Source organism: Equus asinus, chromosome 29 (genome assembly GCF_041296235.1).
Source record: "Equus asinus isolate D_3611 breed Donkey chromosome 29, EquAss-T2T_v2, whole genome shotgun sequence".
NCBI classification, from domain to species: domain Eukaryota; kingdom Metazoa; phylum Chordata; class Mammalia; order Perissodactyla; family Equidae; genus Equus; species Equus asinus.
The window spans coordinates 32597336-32616663 of NC_091818.1; the positions used below are offsets into that span (position 1 = coordinate 32597336).

General features: G+C 39.9%; 1 protein-coding gene across 7 annotated transcripts in view; it reads left to right on the top strand.

Moving 5' to 3' along the window:
* Positions 1 to 19300, top strand: part of DCLRE1C (DNA cross-link repair 1C) — a 35853-nt gene extending 16553 nt beyond the window's left edge. For all 7 annotated transcript variants that reach the window (XM_014855917.3, XM_044761979.2, XM_044761980.2 and 4 more), the window contains 5 exons: positions 1533 to 1669; positions 2206 to 2260; positions 5832 to 5920; positions 6630 to 6724; positions 17552 to 19300. In XM_014855917.3, the coding sequence (XP_014711403.2) occupies positions 1533 to 1669; positions 2206 to 2260; positions 5832 to 5920; positions 6630 to 6724; positions 17552 to 18477 (1302 nt within the window). In that variant the 3' untranslated portion in view covers positions 18478 to 19300. The remainder of the gene's footprint in view (positions 1 to 1532; positions 1670 to 2205; positions 2261 to 5831; positions 5921 to 6629; positions 6725 to 17551) is intronic.
* Positions 19301 to 19328: the final 28 nt, after the last annotated feature.

The following is a 19328-nucleotide window of genomic DNA, read 5'->3' on the forward strand; positions in this document are numbered from 1 at the left end:
GGTTTTTAGTGAAATCTATTCATACACATTTGATACATGCTTATTTGTAATGAATGATATATTTTTAATGAAATTAGTAATACGTTAGAGCTTTTAATTTAAGAAAACATATTCACAATCCATCGCTATTTTTGAGGCTCATGGCAGGTGTACATTTATAAACTTTATTTTTCTTCTGCTCACTTGAGATAAATATCTAGCTAGAACTTTGCTTCGAACTGTGAAATAGTTACACGTGTTGCTGGTCCAGTTTCAAATGAATGTTGCTAGTGTCTTTGCAACTCAATGATAATCCATTTTCTAACGTCACCCTAGAACTCCCTTACTAAATGCTCTTCTGTTATTAAGTACCAGGTATTAAGTTTTGAATTTGCCTTAAACATTTTTTTCGTTTTAATTTATATAGTCATTCAACATCACTAATACTAATTAGTGATCTTCAAATGCAGTGGTATGTGTGATCGTAGTTTTCTTCTAAATTTTAAAATATCTTAGCATTTAAATGCTGAGTAATTTTTTATTTTAGTAAACATTGCGTCTATACATTTAGATAATTATTGTGGTGGTAATATTGGCTCCTTTGGCCAAAAACCTAAAGTAAAGTTGCTCAGCCCTAAAATAAAGTGTAATTAAAAAAAAAAGAATTCTTATCCATAGCATGGAATATTCCACTTCAGACCACTGCAGGCCCCACGCCCCGTGCCCCATAAATCTTTTAATTGGCAAATTTCTTTTGCTCTGAATTTTCTCACATCCCACAAAGTAGCTTAATTTGTAACTGTGACTCCTGCTCCTGTTGTTTCCCACCTGGCTGCTTGCCTTGAAACTACTTCTAGCAGCTTAAGACATTTCTTAGGTCACAGGCCTTCAAAATAGTGAACAGAACACACCCTGCAGACCGTGAAGCTCTGTCACCCGCAGCCTCACACGGACAGCACCTAAGGCACCAGGTGACATGTCATTTGGATGGAGTGCTAATGGTTTTGAAGGGTTCCCATCCAAACCTAGTGTCTTGGGGAAAATAGCCCCATTGTTTGTCACCGTTTGAAAAACACTTTTGTTAGTTTTTCTCCAACTTTATTTTGAAAAATTTTAAAACAGTAGAGTTGTAAGACTAGCATGAAGAGCGCCGTGTACTCTTCATCTGGATTCCTCAGTTTGTTAACACTTGGCCATATTCACATTTGCCCCGTGTCCCAGTAGTGCATTTTGTAGCCTGTGGAGGTGGAGTGGGGGCATCCAGGATTTCGCTAAGAATCGTGTGTTGCACCCATCTGACCTTTTTAGTCTCTCTTGATGTCAGTCAAGTCTCTAGCCTTTTCCTTTTCTTTCATCCCCTTGATATTTTTGAAGAGTCCAGGACATTTGTTTTGCAGAACGTTCCTCCATTTGGAGTTCTTGGATTGTTTCCTCATATGTCCCTTTTTTTTCAGGTCTGAAAACGTCCCTGCGTTTGTTTTTGAGACCCTGCCTCCAAGCAGATTTGTTGAACATGTTGAACTGTTTTTCTATATTTTTAAAATCTTTTTCAGGCAGAGGAATATTTTCAGTGGAATAAATTACCGTGTGGCATCACTTCCAAAAATAGAATTCCGCTCCACACCATCAGCATTAAGCCATCCACGATGTGGTTTGGAGAAAGAAGCAGAAAAACAAATGTAATTGTGAGGTAAGAAAGCAGCGTCATAGGTCTTTTGAGGGAAATCTGGCTCTGAGGTAAATCGTCTGATTTATTTCAGTTAAATGCAATCTAGCCTAAGCCCAAGAAGAGGACATATTATAATTGTGGAAAATAACTTCTCAAATTTGAACTCAAGAGGTGCTACTTCCAAACCTAGCTAATGGCTAATACATTAGCCCGCATCCCCTGAGGTCCACTCTAGTTAGGCAGATAAGATGGCTGGAGACTGAGGGTGTCTTGCTTGGTGGGGAGTTATGAATTGGTGTCATAGGGGATAGAAGCCCATGGTGCAGTAGAGGAGTGCCATAATCATCCTATTTCAGCAACATTCCCTTCACATTGGCTATTCAGAATGTCTGCAGACATTTATATTTCTAGAAAGAGTTCCTTTCTGTCCGAGGAAGAACTTCGTGATTGTAGGGTGATTTCATACTGGAATAGCCTAAATGGGAAGGCTCAAAATTTGGGACTTAGCTTAGTTTTGATAAGTGACCTTTGAATTTTGTTTTTCCATTTCCCCTTAGGACTGGAGAGAGTTCGTACAGAGCTTGTTTTTCTTTTCACTCCTCCTACAGTGAGGTAAGAGGACTTCATGTACTCGGAACCCGATTGCCAATGCCTGGCAGCCTTCATGGTATAGACGACAGTGCCCTTGGCTTCCAGGGGCATCTCTTTTTCTATTGCTTAAGATTTGTTGAGGCTTTTCCTGAAGAAATACAAGGAAAATATCTAAATGGATGAGCTATATTTACTAAGTACAAAGGAAATTGCTATTATCACCTGTTTTCAGCCTAAACATTGAAGAATATGTATGATTAAGCTTTTCTTCCCATCTTGCTTCCTAAATATGCTTTAACTTCCCCACTTCAGTTGTTCTGTTCACCCATCATAAAAGAATTCTAACTCTTCTAAGGATTACTACAGGTAAAATCTCATTATAGGCAGCCTTAAGGTACTGTCCAGATTCATGGCTCTTCCAAAATTTGATTGCACTGAAAGCCATTTAAAAAATAGTCCTGAATATTCAATTCAGTAGTGGGGAAGAAGAAAGATGATTGAGATGCAGACTGTGTGCTTAAGAAAGATATAGTAGAGTAGAAAGAGGGCTTAAAATAGTTTCATTCTGGTACTTTTTATAGACGAAATTGACCTACTAGAATGGGAACTTGATGTGTGTAATTTTTTTGCAAAATGCTCATACATTTCCAAAGTAAATGCTAGCATCTTACAAGTACAGAGATTCAGTAATCTCAAGTATTGGAGAAAAAGCAATATAAAAGCAGACTTTTTATGATACTTTGTCATATATAATTTTAGTTTTTCCATTTCTGCACATAAAAATCCATTTCCCACATGACTGTTATTTCTGTATTTGGAACACGTGGATATAGCTCTATAGCTCTGAAACAGTGAACCGTGGATGTGTTAATGATTTGAACAGGTGGAATCTTCCAGAGCTCCAGGCATTGGCATTCTTATCAAGTCAGCCATAGTATTGTAAATGATTTTTAATCATATTATCAAAGTACCACAGTGACATCTCTATTAAATAACTGACCTTAACTTTCAGGTACAAATAGGTTATCTGAGAGCAGCGTGGAAGTAGTTCATTTTGATGGTATAATTTAGTTAATGTTTTCTTCGTCAGTTTATCCTGAATCTTAGGTTGTTTCAGAGCCCCTTCCTGGTGATGTGTCCCGTGGGTTGGCATCTGGCTCAGCGTCAGGGTCCCTTCCTGGTGATCCCCTAGTGGACGAGTGTCCTTTCTGTCTCAGCCACAGGGAGGGCGTCTAACCGGGAAAAAGGGTGGGCTTGTTCCAGTTTTTCAGTCAAAATCTTCCTGTCTTATTTCTCTTCTTCCATGTAGTCAGCTGCCAAGTTGGGAAGCACAAACCTTCCTGGGATTTTATAAGACTACCTCCCAATAAGGAGCCACTTCCCGGCTTCTTGAGTCCGAGGAAGCGGCTGGCTGGCCTCTCGCCGCAGCCTCCTTAGATGAGCGGTGGTGCGGCGCCCGCCCGTGGTGGCGTTACTCCCCGCTCTACTTAGTCACCGTCCTTCAGAGCGTCTGGTGAGACAGAGAGGCTCTCCTGAAAACTGCTGGAATTAATAGGCCTGCGTCCTCTGTATTACACTCATTGGACTACACTTCAAAATGTAAATAGTAGCTTTAAATTTCCTTTCGGTTTTTTTCTGCATACAGTTGATCGTCATTATGCGTGGATTCCTTGTTTACAAATTTGCCTTCTCGCTAGGATTTGTAACCCCAGAGCCAGCGCTAGCGGCGCTTTGTGGTCGTTCGCAGATGTGCACAGCAGGGCGGTGGAAACTGAGTCGCCCGACCTGTGCATTCCCAGCTCCGGTCGAGCGAGGGGGCGCCCTGCCTTCGTGTTCAGCTCTCATATTCTTGTATCCTCAAGTTGTCCTTTTCGCGGTCTATTTAGTGCCGCATTTTTCATATTTTTGTGCTCCTTGTCAGTGATTTTACTGTTTAAAACAGCCCCCAAGCGTGGTGCTGAAGTGCTGTGTTCCTAAGGACAAGAAGGCTGGGATTTGCCTTATGGAGAAAATACATGTGTTTGAGAAACTTGTTGAGGCCTGAGTTATCATGCTGCTGGCTGGGAGTTCGCTATCAATGAATCAACGATATATATTAAATAAGATGTCTTTAAATAGAAACGCACATAGAACAAAGTCATGTATTGATCGGTTGACAAAGATGCTGTGAGCGGGGTGCCCAGGAAGCCTGTGCTTCCCCTGGGAGCAGTAGTTCCGTGTTCACTGATTCAGTGTTGAGGTGACTTTATGGAAGGTAACTACTGCGAATAACCAGAAGTGACTGTGTTAATGAATTGTTCTAAGGCGGGCCTTTGACGAAAGGGCGTCGGCTCACACAAGTGAGAGAAGCTGCCCGTCTATTGGGTGTCTCTCTTCTCCCTGTGGCCGCTTCACCTCCGAGTGGAAGAAGTGAGTCTTTTATGGTACAGGCTGGACCTTACTTTCTTTATCCCGATTCCCTTCAAAAGCCTCAGATTCCTCCCAGCCTCAACTTTGGGTGGATTATGCAAATCATATAGGTTGTGGTCAGGTAAATAGTGGTTTCTATTTGCATGCCTGCCCTGAAAGTACAAAAGAAATTGTTTATGAAAAATATCTGAAGAATGGGTCTTCCTGTCTCTTCCCATCTTAATTAAGGGCGCCATTTTATTTTAATATGGATTATTGATAATTCCTGGGTTCCTTCCCCTTTTGATTTGGTCCTTTATTTGAAAAAGGCAGGTACTAAGAATTACTTTGTGCCTCAGTCTCCCCCTTTGCAGAAAGGAATAAAAATCTTCGTGCTACCATGACCCACTTCGTAATGGATGACTTTCTTGGCTCTTTAACCATGGGCCGGGTACCAGGCTAGGCACTTCACGTGCATTATCTCGTTTGTACTTTCAGATGAAGAATCTAAGACTTAGAGACTTAGGTAACGTGACCAAGATCACAAGCTCACCAAGACCTAATAAGTGACAAAGCTGATGCCACCTGGGTTGTAGAGATGTCTTGAGGAATAGTGACAGAGTTCCTCTGTTTAGCATTCTGAGCTTTGCAGAAAATCAAGGTAATGCATGATTGTCCTTGTTTAGATCGGAATAAACCATTCAAACAAATCAAGGAAGCTTGAAGATGCAGTGCACTTGGTATTGCTGGCAATTATTTGTCCGAGGAGAGAAATGCAACTCTTAAGACCTTGAGTTCTTGTATGGATTAAATACTCAGTTAAATTCTAACTTACTGGAAGGGGATTTGTTAAATCTGGCTCACCTTCTAAGACAAGGAGGCTAATGTCATTGAAAGAACTACAGAATCCTTGAATCCCATTCATCAGTGATCCTCAGCCCTTCCTGTGGAGCAGAATCCCATGAAGAACGATGTACTGACTCCCTGGCCCCACTGTGCTCAGTGTTAAAAGGATCTCGGGGGGCGGGGCCTGAGCATTGGGTGTCTTTTTCCTAAGAGGGGACCCTGTGTGCAGCCGGCCCTGAGAACCACAGCCGGGAGCGAGTTCTGCATCTCCTTCCCCTGGCCTCCCTTTAGCTGCTTCTCTAACACCCACATTTTTCACCCTACAGATAATTGGTGCTTTGTATGTTCCTCCTTCTAGATTAAAGATTTCTTGAGCTACATCTGTCCTGTGAATGCATATCCAAATGTCCTGCCAGTGGGCACAACTAGGGATAAAGTTATAGAAAGGTAAGTAGTTACTCCTTGTGGAACTTGGGTTGTTGAACGGGATGGATCCAGAGAATAGTTTTGGGCCTGAGAACAGGGGCAAGGACGTAAAATGGATGTGGCTGTAATTACGTTTCTGGTTGGGAGCATAAAGGCTTTCTTCAAGCGGGTGTGTTAGATATAATCCTAAAGGCTGCTGGGAATCTGGCATTCTGCAGTTGGCAGTGAGGCCCTCGAAAAAGGGCAGGAGACCCTCAAATCTTATTTCTGTGCCCTTTCATATTTTACCTTCACTGTGTCTTACCTTTCAGCCTCTAGAATGAAGAGATCAAATTGGTGAGGTTCTTGCAAGAGAGCAGTAACCCCCATTCAACAGGGAAGGAGACGCAGCTGGCCGGCCTGTGTTCCCTGAGTGCCAGAGGGTGTCAGCGTTTTCCTTGACAGTGTTTTAGGACAGGGACCTGCTTTTCTGCAGTGCAAGAGCAGAGATACAAGCTTCGCTTTCCCTCAATCCTACTACTAGACAGATACCCACCACCTTGTATTTAAGTGCTTACATTTACCAGTTTATTATATTGAAGTGAGTTTTAATTACTAAACATTGCTTTTCTGTTTTTAAAAGTAGTTATGTGATTTCCCCCATGGTCAAGTTTTTATAATCTCTGTAAAGAACGCTTACACTCCAGCAGCTTTGCCAACAGGAAGAATAAAGTATTCATGTTCATTTCAGCTTAAAGCCTTTATGCCGCTCTTCCCAAAGCATTGAGCCAAAGTATAAACCACTTGGAAAACTGAAGAGAGCTAGAACAACGCAACTAGACTCAGGTAAGAAGAATGACCCTGGTTCAGAGGTGGGGGTTCCCTCAAGGCCGCTTTTCAGGGTGCTCTTGTCTGGCGACAGCTGCACTGGGTAGAAGTGGGCCTGGGACCCACTGTCCCTCAGATTTGTCACATGGTCTCAGGAAGCGCTTTGCCTTCCCGTTTCTAACCTGTAGAGTCAGGAGCCTGCTCTCTTTCCCAGGTTGAAGACACGTGGCGAAGGGAACTGTGCCTGTGTTGAATCGTGTTCTTAGCTTTCTGGAAATAGGCCCTGTGGTTTGTCTAGGCCATAAGGAGAGGCCGAGCTGTTATCCATGAACATTTCCTTCAAGACACTGGTAGATGCTGAGAATAGGAACTTTTCTTGTCCTCCTTCCCATCAGATTGATCAGTAGGGCTTAGACAAGTGGGTTTTCTCCAGACTTCCCTACCTTCTTTCGTTGCTACTTTCATTTTCCAGCGAAGAGCAGAGGCGAGCTCTGAGGGAGAAATCAGAACTTCCGATTCTGAGCAGCGCTCTCCTGCTGTACAGCAGCCAGCTTTCGTGGTTAGGATTCTGGATTTTCCCTGCTTTGCTGGAGAGCCAGTTATGTACCTTAGCGCTGGTACGTGACGAAAACATAGCAGATAAGAAAGATACTGTTTATTGAGCACCTATTGTGTGGCAGCTGTTGTGCTAGGTCTTTCACAGATATTAGAGCTAAACCTCAAAATAAACCCACAAGGGACATCGTCCCAATTTGACCAACGGGGACACTGAATCTTAGAGTGAAGTAAATCCCCAAGGTCCAGCAGGAAGGAAGCTGTGGGCCTGGGGTTCTCATCTGGACCTGGCTTTCCCATCTCCACTCCTGCATTTCCTCCCGTTTAGAATCTAATTGAAAAACATTTAGACGCCAATTCCAGGACTGACACAGTAAGCCTTTCACTGGTGTCTGAAAGAAAGCGCATTTGTTTTTGTTTCAAGAATGGAAAGGTTCTAGAAAAACAATTCCATTAATTTCAAATGTCAAATCTATCTTGTCATGCATCTTAATCCTTTTCATATACAAACTTAATTATAGGTTTTTTAAAAACAGCTTTACTGAGGTATAATTGATATACTATAAATTGCATTTAAAGTGTCCAATTTGATACATTTTTACATATGCATATACTTGAGAAACCATCACCATAATTAAGATAATGAAAATGTCCCTCAGCCCCAGGTCTTCTTGTGCTACTTTGTAATTCCTCCCAACTGCTCCTCCATGTCCCCCCCCCATGCCAAGGCAACCACTGATCTGCTGTCACTATAGATTAGTTGGCATTCTCTAGAATTTTCTATAAATAGAATCATGCAGTATGTCTGGCTTATTTCACTCAGCGTTATTTATTTTGGGACTCATTTATGTTGTTGCACGTATCAACAGTTCATTCTTTTTTATTGATAAGTAGTATTCCACTGCATGGATCTACCACCATTTGCTGATCTGCTCCTCTGTTGATGTACATTTGGTTGTTTCCAGTTTTTGGTTATCACAAATAAAGCTGCCATGAACATTCGTGTATCAATCTTTGTATGGACGTATGCTTTCATTCCTCGGCGTGGTTCATGTGGTAGCTGTATCTTTGAGAAACTGCCAGATCGTTTTCTGAGGTGTTGGACAATATGCATTCTCGCCAGCTGTGTCGAGGAGTTCCATTGCTCTATGTTGTTGTCAGTATTGGTGTGGGCAGGCTTTTTAATTTTAGATATCTAATGTGTGTGGCAGTATCTCCTGGTTTTAATGTGCGTTTTTCTAACGACTGATGAGGTTGAACATCTTTTAATGTTCTTATCTGCCATCTGTGTGTCTTCATGGGTGAAGGGTCTGTTCAAATCTTTACCCATTTTTAATTGTTTAGTTGCTTTCTTATTACTGAGCTTTGAGAGTTTCTGGATACAAGTTTTTAATCAGTTACATGCTTTGCAAAGATTTTTCTCCCCGTCTATGGCTCATCTTTGCAGTCTTAACAGTCTTTTGAAGAGGAGAAATTTTTAATTTTGATAAGGTCAATTTGGTAATTTTTACTTTTTTTGGTATTGTAACTGAGAAATCTTCGCTTAACCCAAGGTCACAAAGATTTTCTTCTGTGTTCTGGTAGAAGTTTTTCTAGTTTTAAGTTTTACATTTAGGTGCATGATCCGTTTTTGAGTTATTTGAAAATGGTATGAAGTACAGATACAAGGTAATTTTTTTTTTTTGCACATGGACATCCAAACATTCTGGAACCATTTATTGAAAAGACCATCTTTTCTCCACTGAATCTTCTTTGCACTTCTGTTGAAAATCAATTGACAATATGTGTGGGGGCCTAGTCTGGACTTTGTGTTATGTTCTATGATCTCTGTCTTGATCCCATACTGCCCTGTCCTCATTATTGTAGCTTTATAAATCTTGAGGTTAACTGATGTAAGTTCTCAACTTTTTTGTTCTTTTTCAAAATTGTTTCGGCTATTCTAAGCCTTTGCATTTCCATATGAACTTTAAAATCAGCTTGCCAATTTGTACGAAAATATTCACCATTGGTATTTTGATTGGGATTGTGTTAAATCTGTTGATCAATTTGGGAAGAATTGACATCTTAATAATATTGAGTTTTCAGATCCACGAACATGCTGTATCTCTCCATTTACTTAAGTCTTCTTTAATTTCTCTCAGCAGTGTTTTGTAAATTTCAATGTATAGGTCTTGCAAATCTTTTGGTAGATTGACTCCTAGTATTTCGTTTTTTTTTATTCTATTGTACATAGTATTCCTTTTTAAATTTCAATTTCTGATTGTTGCTATTACATAGAAATACAGTTGATTTTTGTATTTTGATGTAACTTGCAGCCTTGCTAACCTCACTTATTATAGTGGCTTTCTTGTAGATTCCACTGCATTTTCTACATAGATGATCATGTTGTCTGTGAATATAGACAGTTTTACTTTTCCTTTCCAATCTAGATGCTTTTTTCTTTTTCTTGCCTGATTGAACTGGCTAGACGGCTACTACAATATTGAACAGAATTGGCAAGGGTGGACATCATTGCCTTGTTCCCGGTCTTCGAGGGAAAGCATTCATTCTGTCACCATTAGGTATGATGTTAGCTGTAGGTTTTTCATTGATGCTTTTCATCAGGTGGAGGAATATTACCAATATTCTGAGAGTTTTATCAAGAATGGATATTGGATTTTGTCAGATGCTTTTTCTGCATTTATTAAGATGATCATATAGTTTTTCTTTTTTAGTCTGTTGATATGGTGAATTACACTGATTGATTTTCAAGTATTAAACCAACCTCCCATTTCCAGAATAAACCTCATTTGGTTGTGACTTATTTATCCTTTCTAGCTATTATTCAATTTGATTTGCTAAAATTGTGTTTCGGGGGCCAGCCCAGTGGCACAGTGGTTAAGTTCACACATTCTGCTTCAGCGGCCTGGGGTTCGCCAGTTCGGATCCAGGGTGTGGACCTACGCACCGCTTGTCAAGCCATGCTGTGGTAGGCATCCCATGTATAAAGTAGAGGAAGATGGGCATGGATGTTAGCTCAGGGCCAGTCTTCCTCAGCAAAAAGAGGAGGATTGGTGGCAGATGTTGGCTCAGGGCTAATCTTCCTCAAGAAAAAAAATTAATTAATTAAAAAAAGTTTTTCATCTATGTTGAGGAGCCTTTATATTGGTCTGCAGGTGTTTTGACTTTTTTTCATGAATTGTATTTGTGTAGTTTTGGTATTGGGTTACTGTTGGCCTTGTTGTTGTGACATATCCCTTTATTCTCCATTTTCTGGACCAGTTTATGAAGGATTAACATTATATCTTTCTTAAAGGATTGGTAGAATTCACCAATGAAGTCATCTGGGCCAGGAATTTTCTCTGTGGGGAGGTTTTAAACTATAATTTCTTTAATAAGTAAAGGGCTATTCGGGTTATTTTTTCTTGAATAGCTTTGGGAATTTGTATCTTCCAAGGAATTTGTCCATTTCATCTAAGTTGCTGAATTTTTGGGCATAAATTTGTTCATAATATTCCCTTATTATTCTTTTAATATCTGCAGAATCTAGTGATGTCATCTCTCTCACTCCTGATATTAGTTATTTTAATTTGTGTCTTTTCTCATTTTTTCTTGATCAGTCTGTTAGACGTTGGCCAATTTTGTTGATCTCAAAGAGCCAGCTTTTTTTTTGTTTTGTTTTGTATTCTATTTCATTGATTTCCACTCTGATCTTTCTTCCTTTCATCTGCTTGCTTTGGGTTTATTTTGCTCTTCACTTTTAAATTTCTTAATGTGGGAGCTGAAGTCACTGATTTCAGACTGCCTTTTTTTTCTCCCTAATGCGTGCATTTAGTGCTATTCCCTCTTTAGTCATTATTTCATAAATTTGTTTTCCTTTTTAATTAGTTCAAAATATTTTCTAAGTTTTCTTTTGATTTCTTCTTTGATGCATGGATTATTTAGAAGTATGTTAGTTGCTGAATTTTGGAGGATTTTGCGGAGATATTCTGTCATTTAATTTTATTGTGGTCAGAGAAAGTACTGTGTATGATTTTTGCTGACCTTTATGGTCCAGAATAATGGGCCATCTCGGTACATGTTTCATGTGTACTCAGAAGAAATATGTATACTGCCATTGGATGGAGTGTTCTGTAAATAATTAGGTAAAGTTAGTTGGTAATGTTCAAGTCCATGTCCTTGCTGATTTACTTATTCTGTCTACTTGCTCAATTATTGAGAGAAAGTCACTGAAATCTCCAGTTCGAATTCTGGATTTGTCTATTTCTCCTTGCAGTTCTTCCACTTTTTGCTTCATCTGTGTGACGCACTATTATTAGGTACACACACGTTTATGTCCTCTTGAGGAACGGACCCCTTTGTCCTTAGGGAATGACTCTGTATCCGTGGTAATATTCTTAGCTTTGAAATCTTCATCAGATATTAACATAGCCACTCTGGTTTCTTCTGATTAATCTTAGCATGGTACATCATTTTCCATCTCTATATTTTTATCCTAATTGTCTTTATATTTAAGGTGGGTTTCTGTTTTTAAAGATTTTATTTTTTTCCTTTTTCTCCCCAAAGCCCCCTGGTACATAGTTGTATATTCTTTGTTGTGGGTCCTTCTAGTTGTGGTAAGGTGGGTTTCTTGTAGGCAGCATATTATATGGGTCTTGTTTTCTTATAAGCAATCTGGTAATTTCTGCCTTTTAATTGGACTTAGACCATTTAGGTTTAATGTGATTATTGATATGGTTAGATTTAAATTTACTGTCTTGCTATTTGTTCCATCTGTTCTTTATGTCTTCTGCCTCCTTTTTTTTTAAAGATTGGCACCTGAGCTAACATCTGTTACCAATCTTATTTTTATTTTACTTTTTTCTTCTTCTGCCCAAAGCCCCCCAGTACATAGCTGCACATTCCAGTTGCAGGCCCCTCTGGCTGTACTATGTGGGACGCCTCCTCAGCATGGCCTGATAAGTAGTGCTAGGTCCGCACCCAGGATCTGCTCTGGCAAAACTCAGGGCCGCCAAAGCGGAGCACGCAAACTTAACGACTTGGCCACAGGGTCGGCCTCTCTTCTGCCTCCTTTTGATTGAATATCGATAGATTCCACTTAATCTCTTGTTGGCTTATTAGCTATAACTTTTTTTTTTTTTGAGGAAGATTAGCCATAAGCTAACATCTGTTGCCCATCCTCTTCTTTTTGCTGAGGAAGATGGGCCCTGAGCTAACATCCGTGCCCATCTTCCTCTGCTTTATATGTGGGATGCCTACCACAGCACGGCTTGCCACGCAGTGCCGTGTCCGCACCCGGGATCCGAACTGACGAACCCCAGGCCGCCGAAGCGGAACGTGCGCACTTGACCGCTGCGCCACTGGGCCGGCCCCTATTAGCTACAACTCTTGTTATTTTAGTGGTTTATAGTATGTATCTTTAACCCTTCAGAGTGAAAAGATAAATATTATTCAACTTCAATTATGGTATAAGAAGCTTAGAACAGGGGCTGGCCCCACGGCTGAGTGGTTAAGTTCACGTGCTCTGCTTTGGCAGCCCAGGGTTTCGCTGGTTTATCCCCTAGGCATGGGCCTAGCACCGCTCATCAGGCCACGCGGAGGCGGCGGCCCACATAGCACAACTAGAAGGACTTGCAACTAGAATATACAACTATGTACTGGGGGGGGGGGGAAGAAGAAGGGGGGAAAAAAAAAGATTGACAACAGAAGTTAGATCAGGTGCCAATCTTAAAAAAAAAACTTAGTACAGTATAGTTCCATTTCTCTCTCTCCCAGTCTTTGTGCTATTATTGTGATACATTTTACTTCTCTTATAAACTCCACATTACTTTTGTTTTTGCTTTAAACTGTCAATTTTTTAAAGCTTTATTGAAGTATGATTTATATGCCATAAATTTCATCCTTATTAGGTGAAGAATTCCATCACTGTTACTATAACGGACTTGTGCAACCATCACCACTGTCTAATTTCAGAACATTCCATTACTCCAAAAAGACACTGTGCCCATTTAAAGTCTCTGCCTATCACCAACTCCAGGCTTAGGTCACCCCTAATCTATGGTGTTTCTCTACAGGTTTGCCTCTTCCGCACATTTCATAGCATGGAACCATACAACATGTGGTCTTTTGTGCCTTGCATCTTTCACTTAGCATAAAGTTTTCAAAGTTCCTCCATCTTATAGTATGTGTCAGTACTTCATTCCTTTTCATTGCCAAATAATATTCCATTGTCTGAATATACATTTTATTTATCCATTCACCAGTGTGGGTTGTTTCTGCTTTTTAGTTAATAAATAATGCTGCTATGAATATTTGTTTTTGTGTAGACATATATTTCACTTACTTTGGGTAGATAACAGAAGAGTAGAATTTCTGGGTCATATGGTATCTTAGTCTGCTTGAGCTGCCATAGCAAAACACAATAGACAGGGGGCTTAAACACAGCAATTTCTGACAGTTCTGGAGGCTGAGAATTCCAGGATCAAGGTGCTGGCAAAGCAGGTTTCATTCTGAGGCCTCTTCTCTTGGCCTGGAGGTGGCTGCCATGTTGCTGTGTGCTCACGTGGCCTCTCCTGGGTGCACGTGCCAGGGGGTAGGTAGGAGAGTGTGCTCTCTGATGTCTCCTCTGCTAAGGACACTAATCCTGTCAGATCAGGATCCCATCCTTATGACCTTACTTAATTTTAATTACTTCCTTAGAGGCTCCATTTCCAAATACAGCCACACTAGGGGTGAGGGCTTCAACATACAGATTTTTGGGTGGGGGACGCAGTTAGTCCATAACACAGTAAATCTGTTTTAACATTTTAAGAAACTGACAAACTGTTTTCCACACTGAACACATCATTTTCATACTTACCAGCAATATATAAGGATTCCAGTTTCTCCATATCCTAGCTCGTTTTTTTTTTTTTGAGGAAGATTAGCCCTGAGCTAACTGCTGCCAATCCTCCTCTTTTTGCTGAGGAAGACTGGCCCTGAGCTCACATCCGTGCCCATCTTCCTCTATTTTATATGTGGGACGCCTACCACAGCATGGCTTGACAAGCGGTGCTATGTCCACACCTGGGATCTGAACTGGCAAACCCCGTGCTGCTGAATCGGAACGTGCGCACCCAACCGCTGTGCCACTGGGCTCACTTTTTATTGTCTTTTTGATTATAGCCATTCTAGTGGGGGTAAAGTGTCTCTCATTATAGTTTCAACTTGCATTTCTCTATTGATGTTGAGCTTTCTTCCTGTGCTTTGGGCCATTTATTTGTCTTCTTTGGTAATAGTCTATTTAAATCTTTTGCCCATTTGTAACTTGGCTTATAGATCTTACTGAGTTGTAAGAATTCTTAATATAGTCTAGATGTAGGTCCTTTGTCAGATATGATTTGCAAATACTTTCTCCCAGTCTATAGCTTGCATTTTCACTTTCTTGATGGTGTCTTTTGAAGTGTAAACTTGTAAATTTTGATGAAGTCTAACTTATCTAATTTTTCTTTTATTGCTTGTGCTTTTGTTGTCATTTTTAAGAAACTATTGCTTAATCCAAGATCATGAAGATTTACTCCTGTTTATCACTTCTGGATCAGTTTTGACTATTCCTTATTATTTCCTCATTTTTTATACACACACACACATGAAATACACATATACACACACGCACACACATATACACACACACATGAAATACACATACACACATATATACACACACATGAAATACACATACACACATACACGAAATACACATACACACACACACACATGAAATACACACACACACACATGAAATACACACATACACACACGCACACACACACACATACACACACACATGAAATACACATATACACACACGCACACATACACACACATATATATGTATATACACATGTATACACATACATTTAAACTTTTTATTGGAAACTTTTTGTTATTCTTCAAAAACACCAATTTAATGACTGCATACTTTGCATTATGACTATATAATGGTATATTTAATCTTTGTCATTACACATTTAGGTTATTTTGAACTTTTCAGTTTTACAAATAATATCCCGATGAGTAACATTATACACATAAGTGTGTTTCACATCTCTCCTATGATTATATATCAATTCATACAGACATCAATCGTGCATGACAGTGGAAAGTATGAATTATTTATGACATTTGTCCCTTCTTTTATTGGGTTTAAGTATGTTTAAAAGCATGTAAATGCTATTAGGGACTTCAGCACTTTTATATTTATTGTGATATCTTCTCAGTGTTATATGCCTTTCCATTTTCATAAAGAAAAATTTTAAGTTTTTTATTCTTGTAACATAGAAAAAATACATAATGTCAGAATAAACTAATAGTATAGAAACTTTACTTGTTTTTCAGATACATACAGATGAGTTAATGTGAAAATGTTTTAACAGATTAAAGTGTTTTACAGTTGAAACACACCATGATACTGGCATAGTCGCTGATCCAGAAGGACAGGAAACTGTCCAACTAGAGATGATACAAAAATATTTCCTAAAAGGTAACTTTGGCATGCTAGTAGAGGAGCTAAAACAAATGTATAATTCATGGCTTAAAATAAAACCTTACCTCGGAGACTAGGATGATGACAAATACAGTAGCTAGACATCTTAGTCACCTTAAGTCTTTTAGAAAAGAAGGATCTGATAAACAATTGCCTGTTTAAACAATTATAAATCGTAATAGAACCCTGTACTTTAAAACTTGGGTTTGATTCGTGGCTCTGCCTATCTAGTTTCTTGTCCTATGTGTTGTCACACACCTTCTCTGAGCCTGTCTCATTGGTGAAGTGGGAGCTGGATGATGGTCTCTGTTCTTTTAGTGGCTTTTAAAAACATAATGTTTAGCTACACTCTTTATCACTGGGAAAATAGTTACATTTGTAAGAAGTAGGTAGCTAGAAGTTAACACCAGATTGAGCACTAGAACAATAAGTGGCTCATGCTAGTCTCATGAGCATTTAATTTCCTTCTTAGGTAGGTGCCATGAGAGGGCAAGAAAATGTTTGTTTTCCTCCCAATTCCATGCCTTCTCAATTTAATTTACGTGAATTTCATATATTACGTTATGAGAATTTCATCCTCCAAGTAAGGTTTCCTCATTTTTTTTTTTTTTTAAAGATTTTATTTTTTCCTTTTTCTCCCCAAAGCCCACCACCCCCACCCCCCCCCGGTACATAGTTGCATATTCTTCATTGTGGGTCCTTCTGGTTGTGGCATGTGGGATGCTGCCTCAGCGTGGTTTGATGAGCAGTGCCATGTCCGTGCCCAGGATTCGAACCAACGAAACACTGGGCCGCCTGCAGTGGAGCGCAGACTTAACCACTCGGCCACGGGGCCAGCCCCTAAGGGTTCCTCATTTTAAGAATTCAAGTGGACTGGGCGCACTATATGCTAATGTAGCATGCTTAAGAAAATCAGTAAAATGAATTTTGTTGACTTTTAGTTCTTGTCATTAAATGTGGCTTATTCAGTATTTTAGTTAAAGTTGATCTAATCCGTGTCCCACTCCTGCCGCCCCCAATATCTATCACAGCCTTGTGCACTTAGCCAGCTCTGGCTGCTGTAACAAATACCAGGGACTAAGTGACTTAAGCACCAGATGTTTATGTCTGTTCTGGAGGCTGGGATGTCCAACATCAAGGTACTGAGATTCGGTTCTTGGTGAGGGCCCACTTCCTGCCTTGTAGGCAGCTGCCTTCTCATTTCCTTCGTCCATGGGCACAGAGAAAGTGAGAAATGTGTCTGCCTCTTCTTACAGTGATGTTAATCTCATCCTGAGGGTCCCACCCTCATGAGCTCATCTAAACCTAATTATCTTCTAAAGGTCCTACTTCTAAATACATCTCCTTGGGGCTAGGGCTTCATATTGTGCATTTTGGGAGGATACAAAGCAGGTATCAATAAAAAGGTAGCCCACCTTCAGGGATTCAGTAGGTCTGGAATGAGGTACAGAAAGCTGTATTTTTTTTTTTTTAAAGCTCTTCAGATGATGCTAATGACCAGTCAGGTTTGAAAATCACTGAAGGCATTGTGTCCTTATTTGGGGAACATAGATCTATATTCTCAACTCAGTCTGGCATTATAAGAAATTGAAGGATGGTTAATTGTTCAGAACATCCCAAGAAGAAGGGGCCTTTTACTTTCTCCTGGAAGAGTGAACTCCCTATTATTTGCAATTCCACAAATTAAAAATGTAGCTAAATACTACAATCTGGATTTTTAATGAAAAGCACAGTTAGCTCCCTTTGCATTCTCCGTTTCCTATAAACCTGCTTTGTTTGTCCCACAGAGGTGGAGGAAGATGATCTCTTTGATGATCCTCTGCCAGTCCCTTTAAGGCACAAGGTTCCAAACCAGCAAACTCTTTACCCTGAGGCATTTCCAGTGACCGCAGTATCACAAAACCAGCCTGAAAACCTGAGAGAAAGCACAGGAGGCTTCGAAGGAGAGAGTACGCAGACCTCCCTTTGGGCCAACTTTATAGATTGTGAGGAATCCAACAGTGAAAGTGAAGAAGAACTACAAATCCCAGCTTCCTCTCAAGGAGATCTGGGTCCCGTCACTCATCACCAGCCAAAGGCTGATATGGAAGTACCACAGTGGGAAGTATTCTTTAAAAGAAATGATGACATCCCAGATGATGGTTTGGAAAACTTCCCTTCCTCCACAGAGGCGGGAGGCTCTCAGTCACCAAAGCTTTTCAGTGACTCCGAAGGGGAATCAACTCACATCTCTTCCCAGACTTCTTCTCAGTCAACACACATATCGGAACAAGGAAGTCAAGGCTGGGACAGCCAATTTGACACTGTTTTGTTATCTTCCCAAGAGAGAAACAGTGGGGATATTACCTCCTTGCACAAAGGTGGCCACAGACCAAGACTCAAAGAGAATGTTCCCGCCTCTCAGGTGGAACAAAATGTATTTTGCCTAAAGGATACTTACTGTGATTTGAAAAGCAGGCATCAAGATGTAAATATAGTTCCTGGTGTTGGAGAACCAACCACTCTAAGCAGTGGGAAACATATACCTCAGGAAAGAAGGCTGCTGCATCCTAGCACCAACGCAGACTCACAGAGCTCCTCTGATTTTGAAATTCCCTCAACTCCAGAAGCTGAGTTACCTGAACAAGAGCATTTACAGTATTTATACGAGAAGCTGGCAACAGGCGAGAGTATAGTAGTTGAAAAAAGAAAAAGCTCACTCTTAGATACTTGAGAATTAAAAATACTTCATTCCGGAGCAACCACTAAAAAACCTATACAAAGAGGTAATAGTCAAAATCATAATAGATAAATTAAAATGGAATACTTAAAAATGCTCATAGAATGTAAAAGAAGGCAGTAAAGGGGAAACAAAGGAATAGAAAACAAATAAGGTATGGTAGAACTAAATCCAAAAATGGTCTAAACACACAGGAAAAAAACATAATTATGTGCTGTCTATAAGAAACTTCCTTCAAATGACATAGGTAGGTTAAAAATCAAAGGATGGAAAAAGATATACCATGTAAACACTACTTAGAAGAAAGCTGAAGAGGCTATGTTAATATCAGACAAATTTCCTAATGATAAAAGTTTCAGGTCACCAAGAAGCCTTAATCCTAAATGGGTATGTACCTAACAACAGCTTCAAAATATACAAAGCAAAAACAACTGAAAGAAAAGACAAACTAATGCACAATTATAACTGGGGACTTTAACATTCCTCTCTCAGTATCAGCAAGGAGACAGAAGAGCTGAACAGCACCATCAACCAATTGGATCGGACACAGAACACTCCACCCAACGGCAGAACACATGCTTTTCAAGTACACATGGGACATTCACCAAGACAGACCCTATCTTGGGTCATAAAAACATTGTAAATTGAAAGAATAAACTTGGATCTATTACCGTAAACTGATGGCTACAGGAAAAAATCAGCCCCTTATTTATCTCAAATGATGTTACATCACTTAAGAATATTTGTGTGAATATAGTGGTAAAATTATAATTAGAAAAATTAGGACCTAAAAGAAAATAATTAAGTGGCAAAAGTATGAGTGTGTTCTGTGAGTCCTTCAACTT